General features: G+C 39.5%; 1 protein-coding gene and 1 pseudogene across 1 annotated transcript; both read left to right on the top strand.

The window, feature by feature from the left end:
- Window positions 1-270: 270 nt before the first annotated feature.
- LOC119535254 (olfactory receptor 2A2-like) lies at window positions 271-1,254 on the top strand. Its single transcript, XM_037837719.1, has one exon. The coding sequence runs from the start codon at window positions 271-273 to the stop codon at window positions 1,252-1,254; it is 984 nt and encodes a 327-aa protein (XP_037693647.1).
- Window positions 1,255-15,679: 14,425 nt separating this feature from the next.
- Window positions 15,680-16,596, top strand: LOC119533968 (annotated as a pseudogene).
- The last annotated feature ends 5,735 nt before the right edge of the window (window positions 16,597-22,331 follow it).

The following is a 22,331-nucleotide window of genomic DNA, read 5'->3' as shown; positions in this document are numbered from 1 at the left end:
CTCTAAAGTGAGTCAGAAAAGCTGCATTAGATAATCTAGAATAAAATAACCGTATAGTTCTATTATCCCTCAATATTATTTTTATTCTATCATAAGTTTTATCTGGTTTACAAATATTTGTCAGATGGACTGAAAACAATTTAAACATAATAAGGTATAGATTTGTATATGTTTGCCATAAATTCTTTTGAGGAAAATAACTCCAATTTTTATGATTCTCCAGCTCTGACCTTTCAGTCACACATCTGTCCTTGACAGACTGTGTACAGAATGGGGGGCAACCAAACATGGGTCACAGAATTCATCTTGGTGGGATTCAAGCTCAAGGCACAGTTGGAAGTATTCCTCTTCTGGATCTTCTCTCTATTTTATGTCTTTGGTCTGCTGGGGAATGGCATGATCTTGGGGCTCATCCTTCTGGACCCCAAACTGCACACCCCCATGTACTTCTTCCTCTCACACTTGGCCATCATTGATATGTCCTATGCTTCCAACAATGTCCCCAAGATGCTGAAAAACCTACTGAACAAGACAAGAACAATCTCCTTTGTCCCATGCATAATGCAGACATTTCTGTATTTGGCTTTTGCTCAAACAGAGTGCCTGATTTTGGTAGCAATGTCCTATGACAGGTATGTGGCAATCTGCCACCCTCTCCAGTACACTGCCATCTTGAGCCAGAGAGTGTGCACTGTCATGGCTGTCACTTCCTGGGCATGTGGATTTAGCCTGGCCCTGGTACATGCAATTCTCCTCCTCAGGCTGCCCTTCTGTGGGCCTCATGAAGTGAACCACGTCTTCTGTGAAATCCTATCTGTCCTCCAACTGGCCTGTGCTGACACCTGGATCAATGAAGCTGTCATCCTTGCTGCCTGTGTGTTTGTCTTAGCTGGGCCCCTTTGCTTGATCCTAGTCTCCTACATGAGCATCCTCTGGACCATCCTGAGGATGCAGTCAGGGGAGGGCCACAAAAAAGCTTTCTCCACTTGCTCCTCACACCTCTGTGTGGTTGGGCTTTTCTTTGGCACTGCCATGGTTGTTTATATGGTCCTAGACTACAGTCAAAGAGAACAGGAGAAAATGTTGTCCCTGTTTCACAGCCTCTTCAACCCATTGCTGAATCCCCTTATCTACAGCTTTAGGAATGCTCAAGTGAAGGATGCCTTCTACAGAGCGCTGTGGAAGAAAAGGTCCATGTCAAGTGGCAAGGTGGATTCTTTACCCTTAATGAGATGTGGTTTCAGGATGATGTAGGGTCAGAAAAATTACCTATCAGGAAAGTTGGATGTGAGAATGTGAATTGAAAAACCTATGGGAAGGTCTAAGTCCTGCAACTGAAAGTGCGGTAAAGTCTTGATGTGCACATATAGGCCCTGGGGTTAGTTTTTTTTACAGACATGGGACAATTGAATTATCAATATGCTTCATGCAAAAAAATTCTGTAAAACCTGCTTTCTCCAAGAACTAGATTAATATCCTTAAAAAGCAAACAGCTTTTTTTGTGTTTAGTTGGTGAAACAAAATGTAAGCATGTCACCTTAATTACCAGATCCATCATAACCATTCACATCATTTGGAAACATCTGGCATTTTTCAGAGAAATGAACACCAAAAAGGAAAATACCTGGGTGAATATAATAGCTCAATACATATAATCATTGCTGTGCTGTGTGTTTCCATAAGGCCAACTCTGAAGCAAATGATAAAAGGGCTGTGGTTCACTATTGGAAAGCTTATAATTTCCAAGTATTTGGACTAGTGTTTATTAATATTTAGTGTTGAACATAAATTAGAAGATGATAGCTCACAATCCCCTTAAATATCTTTTTCCCTTTCTCCTTTTTTGCTGCCTTTATCACTACCCTACTATATCCACTGTTTCAATTCCTCAATTGTGTTTACAATACACATAATTAAAGGCCTACTTATTCTCTAGTTCCCTCAGTTCTATGGTGTTTTTGTATCTCTTGAAAAAAAGTTTTCTTTAAAATTCTGGCTTCTTATTTTCCATAGCAGCAGAATATTTTCAACTATTAATATTTCACCTCATCATGCCTCTTATTCATTATAAAAGAAAAGAAAAGAAAACAACAAAATAAATAAATGTAGAATATAGTAACATTATGGAGGCTTAACTTCTCAAAATATAATGATCAGGCTCACTAATGTTTGTTGTTTGGAAGAGGAACTTCAAGTCAATGTCATGCAAAATAACTAATTCTTCTAAGGCATACTTTATATTCCCAAATGAGTTATTTTCCTCATGAAGGCAAATCATTAAAATCCTTTTCTTAACCAATATTTGAACTATAGTGGCTAATATTACTGTGAATTTAAAATGTAAGGAGAGGATGATGATATTGTAGCTTTATATTAAAAAATAAATCAGTGTGTTTTGACTGTAACAAGGTTGTTAGTATTAGATTTACCCTCCCACCACAAATAACTATACAATTTGGACAAAATATAGAAAACTCTTGGGAGAAGTTGAAAAATAATGAATTCTGGAATGAGACACATAAAGGAGGGAAGACATTTGAGGTGAAAACCAAATTTGTACAAGTTTCTTATGAGGGCATTTTCCTGGGCTTGGAACAGGAAAATGGATCCCAAGGAAGGATCAGTAGTCTCGGAGGCCAGAGGAACAGTAGATAAGAGTTCAAGGATGCTACTTAGGTTAGGAAGGGAAAGCAGTAGACAGAGAACATTAGAAATATGCATGGAAATACCACATGGGTTCTTAGCTTGGAAGATCTTGTTCACAAATGAGCCCACACCCTAACTGACCTTAACATATTCAGAGATAGTATTTACATATGGTTCACACTGACAGGAACTCAGATTAAGACTTGAATGTGTCTTTTGTATAGTACATGATTCAGTTCTCAACATCTTTCCTCATCAGTAACCACTTTAAATTGATTAAGCCCAAAAATTAAAAGGCAAAGTTGACAGGTAGAATAAAGAAAAAAACAAAGCAAAACCATGATCCAAGTATATGCTGTTTACAAAAGACTCATGGTAAATCCATAGATACAAATTAGATGAAGGTAAAAAGATGGAAAAGATATTCCATGCAAATAGAAACCAATAGGGAGCTTAAGGGTGCAAAGATAGGGGAGGCAGTAATCCAGTAGACTACCATCACATCTGACACTAAGAAAAAGAGATAAGGAATCATTTACATGGCTGCCTTCACTTCTGACACCACTTGCAAGTTTGGAGCTCCCCAAGATCACACTCAGGTTTAATAATTCACTAGACATACTCACAAAACTCACTGAGAGCTGTTGTACTCACTGTTACAGTTTAGCACAGATTTAAATTACCCAAGAAAAGAAGACCATAGGGGAGAGTCCAAGGAAGTTCCACATATGAAGATTCCAGTTGTCCTCTCCCTGTGGAGTCATGACAGCATTACTTTTCCAGTATGTATGTGTAATGATATGCATGGAGTATTGCCAATGAGAGAAGCTTACCAAATCCTTGGTGTTCAGAGTTTTTATTGGAACTTGATCACATAAATCTGCTTGCCAATGATTTGGCAGAACTCAGTCTCCAGCCTCTCCCTAGATCATGCTGATACTGCATGAACCATAGCCCCCACTCCAAATTACATTGTTTGTGTGGCTCAAAGACCCTAGACAAACAATGACCAGGACATTTCAAAGGTTTAGACGTTGCCTCCAAAGTCCAGATCTCTCTTTGGAAAAGGATAAATTCTTCACAACATGGGTGGTTATACTAACATCAGAAAAAATAGACTTTAAATCAAAAATTGTTGCAAGACAAAGACATTATATATTGATAAAAGGGTAATTTATCAAAAAGATATTACAATTATAAATATATACATGCAGTCCCAAAACATACAAAGCAAAACAAAATTGAATGAAGAAATAGTTCCACAATAATTTTGGCATCTTCAATAACCCACTTTCGGTAATGGATAGAACAAACTGAAGTTCCATGAGAAAATGCAAGACTTGAAAATCATTATAAACCAACTAGATCTAACCGACATATACATGAACTCCATCCAACAACAGCAGAATTTACATTCTCTTCAAATGCACACAGAATATTCTCCAGGATAAATCATGTGTTAGGTCACAAACAAGTATCAACAAATTTCAAATTATTGAAACTATACCTTCTCTAGCCAAAGTGGAGTGAAACTAGAAAATAATAACAAAAGAAAAATTGGCAAATTCACAAACATGGAAATTAAACAACACACTCCTCAAGTTCCAATGGGTCAAAGAAGAAATCAGAAGGGGTATTAGAAAATACTTTGAGACTAATGGAAATTAAAACAGATCTGAAAACTTATGGGATGCAGCAAACACAGTACTCAGAAAGAAATAGCTGTAAATACCTACAGTGAAAAGAAGAAAGATCTCAAATCAATAACCAAATTTTATAACTTAAGGAATCAGAAAAGAAGACTAAACTAAACTCAAAATTACCAGAAAAAGGAAATTAAGATTAGAGTGAAGAAAAATGAAATAGAGGATAGGAAAAAAATAGAGAAAATCAATGGAACTAAGAATTAGTTCTTTGAAAAGACCTATAAAGCTGGCAACCCTTTAGGTAAAATAAGGAAAAAAGAGAGAAGACTTAAATGACTAAAATCAGAAATGAAAGTAGGGATTTACAACTGACATTACAGAAATTTTTAAAATTTTGAGAATATTATGAAAAATTGAACACCAACAAATTAGAAAAACTAGATGAAATGGGCAAATGCCTGGAAAACACAACCTACCAAATTGACTCAAGAAGAAATAGAATATCTGAACAGACCTCTAACAAATAAGGAGAATAGAATCAGTAATAAAATTAAAAACAAAAGAACTGTCAACAAAGAATATCCCACACAGTATTGTTTCACAGGTAAATTTTAACAATCATTTTAAAAGAATTAGCACCAGTCTTTCTCAAATCATTTCATAAAATTAAAGAGGAGGAAACACTCTTTAACTCATTCTATGAGGCCAGGATTACCCTGATACCAAAGCCAGACAAAAACATCCCAAGAAAAGAAAACTACAGCCCAATATCCCTTATGAATATAGATGGAAATATCCTCAACAAAATACTAGCAAACCAATCCCAGCAGTGTTCCGTTTTGCTCAAGCAGCCATTATGCAAAATACAGAAATAAATTGGTTTTTATAAAGGGGATTTATTAGGTTACAAATTTACAGTTCTAAGGCCATAAAAATGTCCAAAATAAGACACCAACAATGAAAGGCTGATGACATTCGGAACATCTGTCAGCAGGGAAGGCACGTGGCTGGCATCTGCTGATCCTTGGCTCCAAGGTTTCATTTCAAAATGTCTTTCTCCAAAATGTCTCTTGGCTTGTGTCTCTCTTAGCTTCTCTCAGCTCTCTGCTTGGTTCTCCTGGGGCATTTCTCTCTAAGCATCTGGGAGTTCTCTCTTAGCTTCTCTGGGGCAAACCCTGGGCTTCATCTCTTGGCTTAGCATCTCCAAATGTCCTTCTATCTGCATCTGCCAGTATCTCCAAGAACCTCAGTCTGTGTGGACTCTTAGCTTCACCCAGGGGAAAACTCTGGATTATATATCTTAGCTTCTCTCCAAAATGTCTCTCTCAGGTTCTCTGAGCAACTTCTCTCCATGAGCTCTCTTAAAGGACTGAAGTAAATTAATCAAGACCCTGAATGGAAAAGTTCACACCTGCATGGCAATAATATAATCAAAGTTCCCACCCACAATTGGGTGGGTCGCATTTCCATGGAAACAACCTAATCAAAGATTCCACCCAACAAGATTGGATTAAAAGAACATAGTTCCTTCAGAGTGCTCCTATGCCATCCAAGTCCCAAAACCCAGAGGCAATAGCCCCTTCGAGAACATCGACTAGATATGTCCCCTTTGCTCGTAAAGTTGACACCCCTTTTCAACATGAACAGGTTAGGGTGGTCACTGCCTAGACATCCCTGAAGATCAGGAAAGTGATAGAACTAGAGGAAGGAGTAACAACAGACAAGATGCAATTTAACAAACGATTACGAATACTGAATATTTACATAATTTTCTTTGTCTTAGCTGTTAGGGCATTAAAATAGTTAGAAAGAAAGAATTGAAATGGTGGAACTGTAACCCATAACATCCTTGGAAATTTGTTCTATAGCTACTTGTTAAATGGCAGTTTGAAAGCTATACCTTTTTGTATATATATGTTGTATTTAACAATAAGGAAATAACTGAAACTATGGTACTATAACTCATAATAACTTTGGAAATTTCCTATATATCAACTTGTTAAATCATACTTTGAAAGATATTATCTTTTTGTATATGTTATATTTTATAATAAGGAAATAATTGAAACTGTGGAATTGTAACCTATAATATTCTTTAAAATTTGCTCTCTAACTACCAGTTAAATTGCACTTGAAAAGTTTTCACTTTTATGCATATATGTTATATTCTGCAATTAAAAAAATGGGGGGAAAACCTAAAAAAAAAAAAAAAAAAAAAAAGATCATGGCCCTTCTGAAGTCCATAACAGTTTCAAAATGGCACAAACAGTATATTAAAAAGAATATACACCATGACCAAATAAATTTTTTCCCAGGAACACAGGGTAGTTCCACATATGAAAATTAATAAAATTGATAATAAATAAAATGAAAGAAAAAAGATTCTTTACTAAAATGAAAGGGAAAAGCCCACATGATCATTTCAATTGATGTATAAAAAGCATTTCACAAAATGCAACACCCTTTCATGATAAAAACACTCAACAAACTAGGAGAGAAGATAGTTTCCTTAACTTGATAAAGAACACTTATGAAAACACAGCTAACTTTGTACTCAATGATGTGGCAATACTCCCCAAAGCAATCTCAGATTCAGTGCAATCCCTGTCAACATCCCTACTGATTTTTTTTGCAAAAATGGAAAAGTTGATATCCACATTCATATGAAATTGCAAAGGGCTTCGAGTAGCCAAAATAATCTTGAAACAGAAGAACAAATTTGGAGGATTTATACATCCCAACTTCAAAACATAGCACAAAACTATGGTAATCATTAAAGACGATTGTATAACTATAGTTCACAGTGTGTGACTATGTGATTGTGAAAAACTTGTGGTTCACACTCCCTTTACCCACTGTACGGACAATGAGTAGAAAAATGGGTACAAAAAATAAATGAATAATAGGGAGAGATGGGAGGAATGGGATGTTTTGGGTCTTCTTTTTTACTTCAATTTTTATTCTTTTTTTGGCAGTAATGAAAATGTACAAAGATTAATTGTGGTGATGAATGCAAAAATATATAATGGTACTGTGAACAACTGATTGTATACTTTGGATGATTGTATGGTATGTCAATATATCTCAATAAAATTGAATTTAAAAAAATAAAATGACAAAGCAATCTCTAAAAATGAAAGTAAAAGGAAACAAATGATCCTAAAAGTATACCTGGTTGATGGCATAACCAGACATAAAGGAGCAATTCCAAATTATTTTAAACACAGCAATGTGACTTTATGTCCCTTGTGAATATGCTCTAAAGACTAAAAAACTATAAAAGAATCTTTACCTGTTTTAGTGATCATAATTTTAGTGGTAATGCTGGTATTGTTCCCAGATTGCTGGGAGTGTATTGTGGGATAAAATTAGATGACATTCTAATTCTATCAATCCTGGTGTCATTGAGAACTTGGATTTTTTTTATGAGAAAAGAGATACAAGTCAGATGAAAAAGGTTAGGAAAAACCTTGCTGTTTTGATTTAGAATTGGAAATGTTGGTATCATTTCCTGTCGTATTTTATCTTAAAAAAATATACTTTCTAGCTCTGACCACTGAAAAGTCATAGAAACAATGATGCACTCTAGTTCTCAGACTGATTTTGTCAGTCTCACCATGCAAGGGAAGAAAACACAAACTCCAGGAACTAGCAAAGACGGGGTCTCTGACAAACCATCCCCCACTTTTTGCTGGGACTTCAAAGACTACAACCACAGCATAAAGATTAAACATAAGGAAACCCACTTAAACATCAACTTGCAGCCTGACTTTACCCAGCATGAGATGGGATACGCTTTACCTCAAGTGCTGAACTTGGATATTGATTCCAGATTCACAGAGCTTTGTGCATCTGACAGAGACAAATGTAAAGCCACTCTGGAGGAAGATAGCATCATTCTAGGCCTCAAATTATTCTCACAATATTTTTCAAACACAGTGCCAAATTCAAGAAGGTAACCGGCCCATTCAGAAACAAGACACCATGAGGGAGAACCAACAGAAAATAAAACAAAATAGACAATAGAAATAAAACCATAAAGCCTTCAAATATTGGCATTATTAGATATAAGTATGCTAACAATGCTCAAAAATAAAAAAAATAAAAATGAAATTTTTGGTAGAGAAATTGGAAACTATTTAAAAAGAACAGATTTGAAAAATATCCAAATGAAATTCTAAAATTAAGAAAAAATCGGTGATTGATATTAAGAATCCAATGGATGAGATTAACAGCAGATTGGGTACAGCTAAAGAGGGAAAAACTAAATGGAAGATAGGTCAGAAAAAAACTAACCAGACTGAATCAGGAAAAAAAAAGAACATAAAAGAAAGTCTATCATATATTTTATTGGAACCACAGAAACAGAAAATAGAATGGGACAAAGGAAACAGTTAAGGAAATAATATCAAAGATGGCTGAGTTGACGTGATGTATGGACTTTATTTGGATCCTGATTAAAATAAATAAATGGTAAAAAAAAAGAAAGAAAGAAAAAGAAAAAAAACTACAGTAATCAAAAAGAGTGTGGTACTGGCCTAAGGATAGTCTTATAGGCCAATGGAAGATCAGGTGCATGGAGTCACAGGGAAGAGATATGGGAGTGGCACAAATATAAGGATCTTTGATTCCCACATTAATGCCAACCAGAGACATCCATTGCTGAAGAGGCATTAAATAATCAGGTACAGAGTGGTGCAGCCAGTCTCTGATCTTGGCAACCGCAGTGACACACATTGGGCACACAAATGCAGTAGCTGTGGTGGCAGAGCTGGAGGCTTTGCATGAATTCAACAGTATGTACAGCCATCACCAAGGCTATGGTACCTACTACTTCTGCTGAACATTTGACTGTCATCAGCAGAGACCAATGCTAAGCCCTCGATATGGTATCTACCCTCAAGGAGTCCAATAAGCCAGCTGGTGGCTTGCTGTTTATGTTAGAATCCTTCCATCCTGGAAAGGGAAATGATTCATTCTGACTGCAATTGATAGATATTCCAAGCCTGCATTTCCCTTTCCTGTGTGCAGTACCTCTCTTGGGGGGCTCTTAGAGTATCTGATTTATTAATATGTTATCCCATATGATCTCACCTCAATCCAATAGACCCACTTCACAGAAAAGAAAGTGATAACAGGCATATGCGCAAGAGATCTTGGTCCCAACACATTCTGTTTCAATTAGAAAGGGTAGTCATGCCAGAATAGTGGAATGGCCACTTCAACACACAGCACAAGATTGTTAACACCCTTCAGGATTGGAATGCTGTACTCTAAGATGTAGTATATACATTGATAGTAGTATATACCTACCCTTCTACCTATGTAGAAGATGCAGTTCTACCCCAATCCATACTAAGGGCTGAGAAGGCTAGAGTGAGCCCTCTGATTTACAAGAGCTCCATTCCTCCTCTGAAGGTAAAACTCAGAAGTCATCGAAAAGGGATATTTTCAAAAGCAAACTTTGCTCAGCCCGTGGGCCTCAGGCATTCTTCTCCCAGAGACATCAACAAGCCCCTGGGGATGAGTAAAATGAATCCCTAAAATGAATGCTTACACTTCAGATCTGTGCTCATGAATACAGGTTATGAGTTGCTATTTAAATGATCCAGTGATTTAAAATCACTGAGTATGCGGTCGCAGTTGACTCGTCTGGGGGGGGGGGGGAGGTGGCGGCCGGTTGCCAAATCCTAGGCTCTCAGGATTGCTTGGAGGGTACCGGCGGCGGGGGCTCTTTCCCGGAGGCGAGGGCGAGGCGGGGGACTGGGCCCGGTCCCCGGCGTAGGTGTGCAAAGTATGGAGGGCGGCGAGAAAGGAACAAACGGGACACGGTTCTTTTAGGGTGAAGAAGCCAAGAGAGAGTTTATTAGGGGAGAGTACAAGCTTATATCGGGCGTTTAGAGGGCGGGGTAGCTGTAGAGGTTAAAGGCTTGGATTGGTTCTGAGAGGGCGCAGAGGTTGATTGAAAAGGGGCGAGAGTTGCTCCGGTAACGGTGTCTGGCAACAATGTATGCGCACTGGTGGTAATGGGAGTTGCACTGGCAACGGGGAGTGTCTGGGCAAGATAAGGGGGTGGGGAAAAGGCGGTTCCCTCCGGCAAGCCTCCCCTAACAGTGTTATTTTGGGTGAGGAAATGGGGCCTGCCTCCGGCCTCACTTTCCCAGGCCCGGGGGGCTGCGGAGGGCACTGTCGCCCGTGCCCACCACCCTCCCCAGGGGCTGATCAGGTCCCCCAGCCCAGGCCCGCCAAGTTGAAGCACGTAATCAGTGTCCCACATTTCCCCCTTCTTTTCTAATTAAAGGAAGAAGCTTACCGGAGAGGCCCGCTAAGGGATGAGGGAAAGGGGAGGTCGGGGAGGGGAAAAAGGGGTTGACGGTGGCTCAGCGAGCCTGGAGCTCGGCGTTGGTGCGATGTTCAGGCGATTGAGAAGGGCCTCGCGGTCGGCGGGTTGACCGGTGGCGGTGAGGTCGCGGAGGGTTGGTTGTCATCTCGGAGTAGGGAGCGTCAGAGGTGGCGAGTCGCTGGTACTGGACTTGCACGAACGAGGAGAAAATAGCATCCGTTTGTTTCCTTACAAGCTGGACAATTCTTTCGAGCGCAGGTTTCTTTGACTCTGGAGACAAAGGTGGTGAAAGGCTTACTCGGCTCCTGGAAGAGCTTGGTGAATTTATTAGGCCGACAGGCAGAGCAGTTGGCAAACGCTCGTAAGGCGATTCCCCAAAGGATAGGCCAAAAGGTGGCAGGTGCATTAATATAGGCAGATGCATTTATAAACGCTCCCGTGCCCAAGTAAGCTTCGGGGTGATGATAGACTCCAGTGGCTGCGTTTTGCTCGTTTTGCTTAGCTGCTTCCGCCTGGAAGTGAGCACGCCAATCAACAAACTGGCCGGGGTTAAGAATGGAACGGGCAAGCGAGGCCCAGTCTTGGGGGATGAAAAAGTCCATGCCGAGATCCTGCAGTATTTGGGAAGCGTATGGGCTACCTAACCCGTCCTCCTTGACGGCCCTGCGAAGCTGCTTGATAGTATCAGAGTCAATGGGATACCAGTCATACGGTTTTTGTGGTGTGGGGGTAAGGTTAAGAGGAAAGCAGTGAAAAGCACGAGAGAAAGGAGGACGCGCTTGCAGAGGGCTTGGCGCGGGAGTGGGGGTAGGGGGAGCGTTGCCCCAAGGGTTGCCTTGAGGTGTAGAAGGCAGCCAGGGTTTGTTAGTCGGCAGGGTGGGAGGAGCGGCGGCAGCTGCCGGTAGCGGCTCCGAGGGGGAGCTCGCCGGAGGGGGAGGCGGAAGTGGGAGGCCCCAAGCGTCGCAAGACGGCGGCGCGGTGGGAGTGGCTAAGGCATAAGATGGTGGACTAGCTCCGCCCTGTGAAAGGGCGGGGTAGAGCGCTTGCGGTTTCCGGCCCAGCTTAGGGCTGACGTCATCGCCGGAGCGCTTCCTCCCCTCGATGGAAGAAGAAGGAGGAGGAGGAAGTTCGCCATCTTGGCGAGGCTCAGTGTTATTTTGTTTTTTGGGAGTCACTTCGAGCGCGTTGTTAATCTGCTCGACTAAGGACTCTGTGTCCGAATCGTGGTCTACATTAGTATCGCTGTCTGAATCTGTTGACTGGGTTGATAGGGCCTCCTTGGATTTAATGGGGCCTCGATCAGGGGGGGAGGGAGCCTTGAAGGCAGGAGCGGACGGTTATTAAGGTGGGGAGCAAGCCGGGAGGGAAGCGCTTGCTCTCATGTTCCATGGCGTTGGTGACCCGATCAATAAGGCGATCATAAGTAACAGGGTCCCAAAGATGGCAAGTGGTGAGCCATGGGTTAAAGGGCAGCAGGAGGTCCCAGTATACTTGCAGCTGCCGGACAGACACCTTACAGCGATGTGTGTCTAGGAGACCAGCCAGAGCACGAACTTGGGGTGCTTGGCGTGCAGATAGACGATTACCCATAGCGGAGTGAGAAAAGAAAAAAGGGGGGTTGATTATTGAGTAAAGAAAATGAGGTAAACCGTGGTCGCGAGGCCGAAGGAGACGGCGAGAATAGAAGGCAGGAGCCTCTAGTAGCGAGAGCAGTTTGGGGGGGGGCGGTCGCAAAGAGGCACACCGCGCGAAACAAAGAAACAAAGACACAAAGGACCACAGCAAAGTAATGGAGGGGAAGAGGGAAAGCTACTGGAGGAAGAGTGTTAGGAGGAATGGGGGGACATAGGAAGAGAAGACGAAAGGTAGTCGGGGGTAAGAGTTAGGTTAACGCGGGAAAGGAAGAGCGGCCCGGGCGCGGAGCGGCGTGGGAGAGGCGGCTCCGGACGTGGAGCGGCGAGGGAGAGGCGTCTCCGCGGGGCGGCGAGGGAGAGGCGGCCCTTACTTTGCAGGCGAGGAGAAGGGAAGCTGGAGAGGCGTCGGGGCGAGCGGGTGGTTTTACTGGACCGCTGCGTGGAGACGACTTTTAATTCCAGGGGCCCCACGTTGGGTGCCAGTTGCGGTCGCAGTTGACTCGTCTGGGGGGGGGAGGTGGCGGCCGGTTGCCAAATCCTAGGCTCTCAGGATTGCTTGGAGGGTACCGGCGGCGGGGGCTCTTTCCCGGAGGCGAGGGCGAGGCGGGGGACTGGGCCCGGTCCCCAGCGTAGGCGTGCAAAGTATGGAGGGCGGCGAGAAAGGAACAAACGGGACACGGTTCTTTTAGGGTGAAGAAGCCAAGAGAGAGTTTATTAGGGGAGAGTACAAGCTTATATCGGGCGTTTAGAGGGCGGGGTAGCTGTAGAGGTTAAAGGCTTGGATTGGTTCTGAGAGGGCGCGGAGGTTGATTGAAAAGGGGCGAGAGTTGCTCCGGTAACGATGTCTGGAAACAATGTATGCGCACTGGTGGTAATGGGAGTTGCACTGGCAACGGGGAGTGTCCGGGCAAGATAAGGGGGTGGGGAAAAGGCGGTTCCCTCCGGCAAGCCTCCCCTAACAGTGTTATTTTGGGTGAGGAGATGGGGCCTGCCTCCGGCCTCACTTTCCCAGGCCCGGGGGGCTGCGGAGGGCGCTGTCGCCCGTGCCCACCACCCTCCCCAGGGGCTGATCAGGTCCCCCAGCCCAGGCCCGCCAAGTTGAAGCACGTAATCAGTGTCCCACATGAGTAAAAGTTCAATCTTCTACCAACTTCAGAGAAGTTGGGAAACCAGACTATACTAATAGAAAAGTGACTGCAAGACTTTAATGTAAAGGTTCTATTTCACTGTGGAACAATAACCAGCCATGGATCTTTTCATCTTCCAAGGCCCTAATGGATGTTTGGGAGCTGGAAAAAAATAAAGAAATTTATTAGACTTAACTAATTCATGTACTTAAGCAGCTGTAGTAGCCATTCATGTGCTTTCAGCGGTATGACTTTTTATGTGTATAACCTTTTAGTTGTGAAGACATTACCTGTTCTTCTCTTAACTACTAACGATCTCTTTTGCTCTCCTGGTGTCTTTCTCCCTAAAAGAGACAGGAATAGACTGGGACAGTCAATGCTCTGCCCTCTTGGAACAATGGCGATTGTGTTCTTCACTTTTCTCAAGGGAGCATGCTGATGCCACTGGGACCTATTGTCTTGTGCTCTTCACAGAGCCCTCAGGACAACAGGGACGGTGTCCTGTGGAGACAATGAATTAATAAAGTCCTCCCCCTCAAAAGCAACATGAAAGACAGAGATCCTTCCTTAGCAGTTCTCAGAGGAGCAACAAGGCTTCCAGCACCATCAGTAAATTCAGCCACACGATAAAAATGTTTGCTTCTCTGCATGATGATTTATTGGGGTCCTTATACAACAGTCATTTTTAGACACCCATGTTTCCTAATTGTTTTTGTCTGTGAGTACTGGTCAAATATGTTTTAACATCATTTTCATCACCTCTGTGTTTTTTACTACCACACTCCAGTATCATGTGAAAAAGTACATTTTTGCTCTCTTTTAATACTCAAATTCTACTCATTGATAGTTTCCGCTAACAGGATGAAATGAGTAAATATGGTTAGACTGGTAGCTATTTTTAAGCTAAAGAAATATGTGTGCAACTAGCATCCTGGTGACCATTTAATACTAAACAGTGGGCTTAAACTGTCCCATGAAGAGGGAAGTCAACTATCTAGACACATAAGAAGGGATTTCCAGAGTTCTTTGAATACGTGCACAAGTAATTCTTTATTTCTTTCATATGATCTTTGAGTCCAGAGTCTGAGCTTAGAGACTTCTATGTTTTATAGCTCTACCTTCAAAACAATGGTAGGTACATATGAGAAAATCAATAAATAACTGTGAATCATTTTATTTTCAGGAGCCTGGGCATGACAGTTATTGGTGTAATGGTGATTGAGGAACTCCAACGCAAATGGGATTTTTTTTTTTTTAACATTTTTGCAGCCTTGGATTTATAATTCTACATGCATTTAAATTAAAGACTATTGCTTATCCCTGCCCTCTACAAGATAAGATGACTGAACCTAAAAGATGGGACTCAAATGTAAGCAAGAAGGACAATGTGATGTTTGTACTTTTAATTGTGAAATCATAGTATTAGAAGGATGTTTTAGTAAATTTCCCTAAGAATTCAGAAAACCCTTCAGCACCATTGCTCACAGGGTCATCTGGCTATTGCCAATGCCCTGCAGGACGACTGCCCAAAGTTGTGCCTTCTAGAGCATTACTCAGTATTGAGTTACTGACCTTGATTGTTCCTCGAGATAAATGACACGGTGCAAATCTATTCAGTCACTCACATAGATGCTCATCAAAATATAAATTGTGAACAACTAAATAAGAGAAATGAGAATTTTTAGGCTGAAAATATGTCTTTACACTTGACCAAAGGACACTGTGAGCTATCTGCTTAGGAGGTGAGGAGAGATACAGGAGTGGAAAGTGTGCTGAGATGAGCAGGTAAGAGGTGAAGGACCAATGATATAAAGTAAATTGTTTCTAATTCTAGTAGACTCTGTCCATAATGAAAGTTTCCAATTCAAGATCAGAACTACCACCATTTTAATATTTTTTACTATGTGTCCATTTAAAATGTGTTGTTTATAAACAACAGAGAGCAACTCAGTCTAATAAAAGTAAAAAAAAAAAAGAGCAAATTGTTAGAAGGATAAAGAAAATATGTATTAGAATAACTTGTAACAAGTTATTTAATTTGGAAATTCAGTCTCTATTATAAAAGATACCATTTTCAGCAAAGAGAAACATGTAGTGTATATTAATTTCTAGTTTCCAAATCAAGTCTTTAAACATTCATTAGAAAACACAAGGAAATTTATTGCAATTGTTCCTGAATGCTTCTATTCTCCACAAAAGAATGTCAAACAAATTAACATAAATCCATTTTTAACAATTCTCTGAAACCATGAATATTAACTCTATTTCCTCTCTCATTGGCATATGGCAGACAATCAGACCTTAGTCACAAAGTTCATCCTACTCAGATTTCCCCTTGGCCCGAGGATTCAGATGCTGCACTTTCGATCTCCTCCCTGTGCTAGGCCTTGACCTTGCTGGGGAATGGGGCCATCTTGGGGCTCATCTCACTGGACTCCAAACTGCACACCCCCATGTACTTCTTCCTCTCACACCTGGCCCTCATCGACATAGCCTATGCCTGCAACACGGTGCCCCAGATGCTGCTAAACCTCCTGAACCCAGCTATGCCCATCTCCTTTGCTGGCTGCATTACACAGACATTTTTCTTCATGAGTTTTGCTCACACAGAATGCCTTCTCCTGGTGGTGATGTCCTATGATCAGTATGTGGCCATCTGCCACTCACTCCAATACGCTGCCGTCATGAGCTGGAGAGTCTTGCAGCAGTCTGACAGTGACTGCTTGGATTTTAGTTCTTCTGGCCTTGATACCTGTAGTGTTACTCCTGCCACTGCCCTTCTCTGGACCCCAGAGAATTAACCACTTTTTCTGTGAAATTATTACTGTTCTCAGTCTTGCCTGTGCAGACACCCTCATTAATGAGATGATGGTCATGGCTACAGCTGTGTCTGTGCTGGCCGGACTCCTCTCCTTAATCACGATATCTATTATATTCTAGATACCATTTTAAGTGTCCAGTCAGTGGAATGTCTCCAGAAAGCCTTTTCCACCTTCTCCTCCCACCTCTGTGTGGTTGGAATCTTTTATGGCACAGCCATTATCATGTAGTATTTTGGACTCAGATATGACAACACAAAGGAGCAGAAAAAATATCTCCTACTATTTCAAAGCCTTTTCAATCACATGTTCAGCCCCTTGATCTATTGTCTGAGGAACTCAGAAGTAAAAAATGCCTTGAAGAGAATTCTAGGAAAATAGCTGACTTCATGAAATGATTATAGCATCAAGATTGAAAGTGGCTTATAAAGTTATTATCTCCGGGGATTTCAAACTCTACTCAGCAGCAGAATTATTAAAAATAGAAATATCTACCAGCCCACCATTAGAATTCAACTTCAGTAGATGTTGGATGAATTGTAGAAATCTACGTTTTCAAACATTATCAATAGCAAATTGTGGAGCAGTGGGTTCATGGACCAGGATTGGGAAGCCATGGATCCAATCATACCCTCTAAAAATCCTCATTAAGTTATGGTCTAGTTCCATATCTCTCAAAATGCCTTCCTCAAACACTATTCCCACAAAAGGGCTTTTAAAAGTATGAACTAAAGTCAAATATGTTTGACAAGTATTGCATATTAGTTGCCTCATTTTAGTGCTCGCAATTCAATTCACATAACGGATGCGAAAATTTCTTAGAAAAAGAAGAAATCTATTTGAATTTTTAAGCCAGTGTATTCCAAACTTTTATGAACACATACAATTTTTTCATAACTCTTAGCAGTTTCCTGGAACTGGAGACCTTGATCCTGATTGACTCATGTGAACACTTCCTGTATTCACCTTCTAGGTAGAATGATTTTTTTTTTTTTCTGTAAGGTGACCTCTGAAGGAATGTAAGTCTGAACACAGTACCGAGGATCAGCCTGTGAGAATCTGTGCTGTTTTTGGGTACAGAAAGTGAAGGTCACTGTCTCCACTCTTCAATGCTGTGTCACCTGGGGATAACAAATCCAACCCTCTCCATGATAGATCAGCATTCCTAGACCAGTTTCATGGGATGGCATCATTCAATTAGACAATCTTGTAGATTTGGATAAAATTTTTTTCCCTCTGTTTGCCCATTGTATGAAATCAATCAAATTTTTCTGTCACAGGGCTTTAAAGGAAAAAAAAAAAGTTCCTCACATGACTCTGGAAAGAATGACAAATCCCACCACCAACACAGTGTTTAAACTTGAAACATTTTCTCAATTGTTGGGTTTAGAAAATAGAGACATGGGAGACATTCTGTAAGAAAATGTTCCTAGGAACAGAAATGTGATGAATATGATGGCTAAAAATGAATAAATAAAGGATAAAATGTCTAAAGGGCTAGTAGATCATTTAGAGAGTAAGACAAAAACAAAATCATTGTTATTTATTTAATGACCACATCTCAAATGATTGCTTTACAAAAAGGAATTTCTTGACTGTCTGTCTCTAGAATTCTCTCTATGTAGCATTCCATGTGCATGACTGTAATCCCAAAAGACAAAGAGTTAAATGGGTTGTTTACACAGTTGCAAAGATTTCCTCCTAATGAAAAAAAAGAAAAAGAACATTATGAGTAAGTTCTTTTGTGGTGATGCAGACAAGGATTTATCTGATTCATTTTCTTCTCCTTGGAAAAAACTAAGACTTTTTTTTAAAGTAAGTATATAAAAGTAAATTAATATATTTACAAATTGTATTTTTAAAACATTATTTTTGCTTTAGTCAGGTGTCGGTTACTCGAAAAGCAATAAAACATGGACACCATAAAGCCATTTAAGTAAAATTATAGAAATGTTTTCTTTGAAAATTAAACCTTCCAGTAAATTGAAGGAAAAACTTCTGTTCAATCCTTAGTGCAGATAACATTGCTGAACAGTAAGGATTTGGGGGGGATTATGAGAAACTACTTAATTGCACCAATATGTTTTATATTGTTGAATAAATACCACAATTTCAATAAAGCAATGTGCTGCTTATGGAGTTAATGTTTAGCCCTTAATAAAGGTTTATACTTAATTGAGTCAGGAAAAGCATATCAATCTCTCATAGATACACATTTCAATGGGAATCCTAACTGATTCTGATCAGGAATCCTGATCATAGTCTGAAAACCAATGTTTATCTGATATGGGACTTCAATATGGAATCTACAGACACCAAGGAATACCTTCTGGTCCTCAATGACTCAATGGATCTCTGAAATTGAAAGCAAAGTTCTCTGTTTATTTGCAGTGTTTTTGGTCTGAAGAGAAAATGACAGGGGTATTTCTTCAAAACTGTAGGAAAAAAAAAAAAAAACCAAATAGATCACATCTCTGATCATGAGAACACAAGTATCTACTAACTGGAATTTGTATGTCTTGGGAAGTGTTCTATAAGCTCTAACAAATTCTGTTTCTTTGTTTCCTCATTTTAAGATTCCAAGTGAACCATTGAACTATTGCTCTTTGAACTTGTAATTACTCTATAAATACAATTAATAGTACTTTACAGTTGTTATTTTCTATCAATTATATACCTGTCATGACTTTCTGAAGATACATTCACCTTTGACTTGGTTATTTATTCCATCATTAAAAGCCAATATTTTGCAGGCCAATTCCTTAGGTAATTCAGTTTGGGAGATGTTTAATTCTATCCATATGTGGATTTTCAGTTATTATGCTTAAAAATGAAAATATTAATCCAAATTCTTGTGGACTTCACTGCATTTACCAATATAAGTGAAAGTTGAAATAAAATCAAAGATTAGAAAAAATGTCAAATATTGGTGAATAATTTAAATATTTGAGAACATTTTTTATTGCAATTGAGATGGTACAGTGTTGTGTGTTTTTCTTTTTTATATATTTTTATGTTTTCAATATATTAATATTTTACCAGGGCCATTTTAAAAATCTTTCTACAACTTCAAAGCAATAGCAGCTTGATATGCAACAGAAAGCAAGTCATTTTAAGGTGATGTTTTTTCCTAAGTATAAGTTTTTTAAAATCATAAAATTTTTTAAATTTCTGATTGTCTTATTTGACTTTTCCATTTCTACACCTTAAAGTGACTTTTTCTAACTGATTATCACAAGATGTTGAATATAGAAAAACACATCATAAACTATTATTTTCACAGGTTTCACAGGATTTTGTCCTTTATGTTAGTTCCCTGATTTCAACATTTTCCGCAGATTACCTGAATCGTAAAAAGAGAACAAAAGAGGAAAGGCTCCAATATTTATGGATTGCCCACTATACACCAGATTTGTAATAGGATCAGGAGCCAATACATCCCAATACATGTGTTTCTTCCCCATAGCAGACATGTAAAGTTGTAGCACAGACATGCAAATTCTTAAAAATTTGGTAAACTGTGTCAGATCTTCCCCAAATTTTTGCCATATCCCCAGCAGGTTAGAAGTCACACTGCAAAGAACAAAATTAGTTTGTAAATTGCACAATTGCTGATATGAGAGTCCTAACCCTTCTATGCCCAGTAAAATAAAAAAATATAAATAAATACAAAAACACTGTAAGTGGCAAATATCCACACCCTCCCCAGGGAGGCAGAAATCTTCTACAGGACACTGCCTTGGAGAAGGTCCTCTTCTCTACTCCCCTGGAAGCATAGACTCAGAATCTCCCCATTCCAGAAGAGAGATCAGAGAATACTTCCAACTGCAGACCTTCATTGGTGGTTTGTACCCTCAAAAACCCTAGTTGAGACAGGCTCTCATTAGCCCCACTAGGATACCCTGGCTCCTCTCTGGACTCTTCAGTATTCTCTATGCCTCCTTAAGCAGCTCTTCAGAGCATCTCAAGAACTCTGAATTGTTATTTGGAATGAATTGATTTTTCAGGGTCCTAGTCTTCTAATTGACTATCTTTTCAACTCCACTGCAACACAAGGGACCCAGATTACATAAGGGAGAAACTGAACTACAGAGGTTCTGTCTTCTTACAAATTCATCAGAACCAACTGGAGATTTGGGAACTAGGAAAGCCTGGGATTCACTCAGTTCAAATAGTGCCATGTATTCAGCGGCTATAGTGAGTGATGTTATCTCAGAGGTGTGTTCTGTGGTTGTCTGTGCCCCCTGATTGTGTGTCCTGCTGGAGATGAGAACAGAAATAGAAATAGAGAGCTGCTGCTTTGCAGAGGAGGTGAGCATGCACCTGTCTCATGACTGTCCCCTCCAGGGAACCCTCAAGAGCATCCAAACAGGTTGAGCCCATCAGAACATAAAATCTAGTTTACTGAGGATTCTTGCACATTTTTGATCAAAAACAGATACGAGGATTCTGAAATTTCCACAGAAGTTCCCAGAGGAAGCTGATGCTTTTTCCTTCTTTGATCTTTGAGTCCAAATATGAGAGCTACCCAAGTTGCCTTCCTGTATTTTACCAGAAATTCTGGTTAGACGTGTAGTATCTAGTCTTTTATTGACTGTCACTCTGTTACTGCCACAGAATGACAGCACTGGAAAGGGAAATAAATTTTTATTAATGCTAAACATCTACTCTCATCATTAATATTATATATGAACAGTTCCAGGGAAAAGTGACACAAAGGTCAATGCACAATTAGGGACAAATAATGTAAAGATGTTTAGGATTTGGTTACTATTTTTTCCATTGGTGGAGAAATATCAATGTGATTCACATTTTGGGGGGAAAGAAGTTATTGAAAAAAAAGAAGACATTTCTGAATTATGCACTTAAATTCAATATTTGGGATGATTTTCCTAGCCAAAGGAAATTTTAATAGGGTATATTATGGAGTAATATTATATATCAGGAAAACTAACATATATAGTTATTTTATAAATTAATCATTTAATTATTGTCAGCCCAGCCAAATACATACTATAAGAACATATTACAATGGAATATAAAGCCCAATGGATACTAAGTCTATGTCTTATGTTTATCTTTCAGTAAATATAGAATGAAGGACAGCATTAGGTATCTAGAATTTCTTCAACTAATATGTGTAAAATGTTAGATTCTGTAGTAAAAAGGAAAGTTTTTTAGTGGGGATGGAAAGAGTATGGAAAAGGTAGCAAGGTGTTTTCTAAAGGTGCAAGAAGGATAAGATTATCAATAATACTTTAAATTTTCTTGTTACAGGATTTTTATATTTAGTGTGTGCATTTTTATTTATCCCTGCTCTTTTTCCTGAAGTGCATTTCACAATAAAATCTTCATAGATGTCAAAACCATTAACCTGCTTCACTATATGCTTCCATAGTGCCTGGTACATAGGAAGTACTCAATAGATATGATCAATATCATCAACCTTTAACAGCCTGTTATAATTAAATGAATTATTGTACTGTCATTACATGAAACTATCAGTTATTCTTCATGGTTCACAGTCATTCCTATATCCAGAATATCACTCACCTTATCAACCCCTTCCCATAAGTCAACTTTGGAAAGTCTTGGCTTATAACTTCTTAAGCAGTAAGATGAAGTAGTTTTCAGTTGCCTCTTTTTACTTGAAAGCAAAGAGCCCCTCAATTCAGTTGAGCTATGGGTTTAACAATAGGTATTCATGCTAGGAATTCTGCTTTAGCCATGCCTGCTACTTTAGAAAAGAACTTGCCAGCTCCTCAAACTACAAAATTTATTTTTTGAAATACAGATTCCATCAATTTCTTAAGGTTTGTTTGTATATGAATAAATAATTTCCTTCATAGAAATTGACTTTAGATCTTTAGAGTTACCTGATTATTTGTTAATCAGATAACAATTTTCCATTTTTTAAAAATTCTGAAATTGTACATACATAAAAATATATAAATTAATATACATTACTATGCCTGAAAGTTACATTTGGAACTCAGATATATTTCAACACTCATCTAACTCCCTTTATGTCTTCCATCCTATTAGGAAATTTAATCTGTTTGGGTTCCATTTGATTGTTTTCAATCAATATTAGCTATGTTATATCAATTTCAATA

Source organism: Choloepus didactylus, chromosome 5 (assembly GCF_015220235.1).
Source record: "Choloepus didactylus isolate mChoDid1 chromosome 5, mChoDid1.pri, whole genome shotgun sequence".
In the NCBI taxonomy this organism is placed as follows: domain Eukaryota; kingdom Metazoa; phylum Chordata; class Mammalia; order Pilosa; family Megalonychidae; genus Choloepus; species Choloepus didactylus.
The sequence above is the reverse complement of the archived record's forward strand: the minus strand, read 5'-3'. Positions and strand labels throughout refer to the sequence as shown.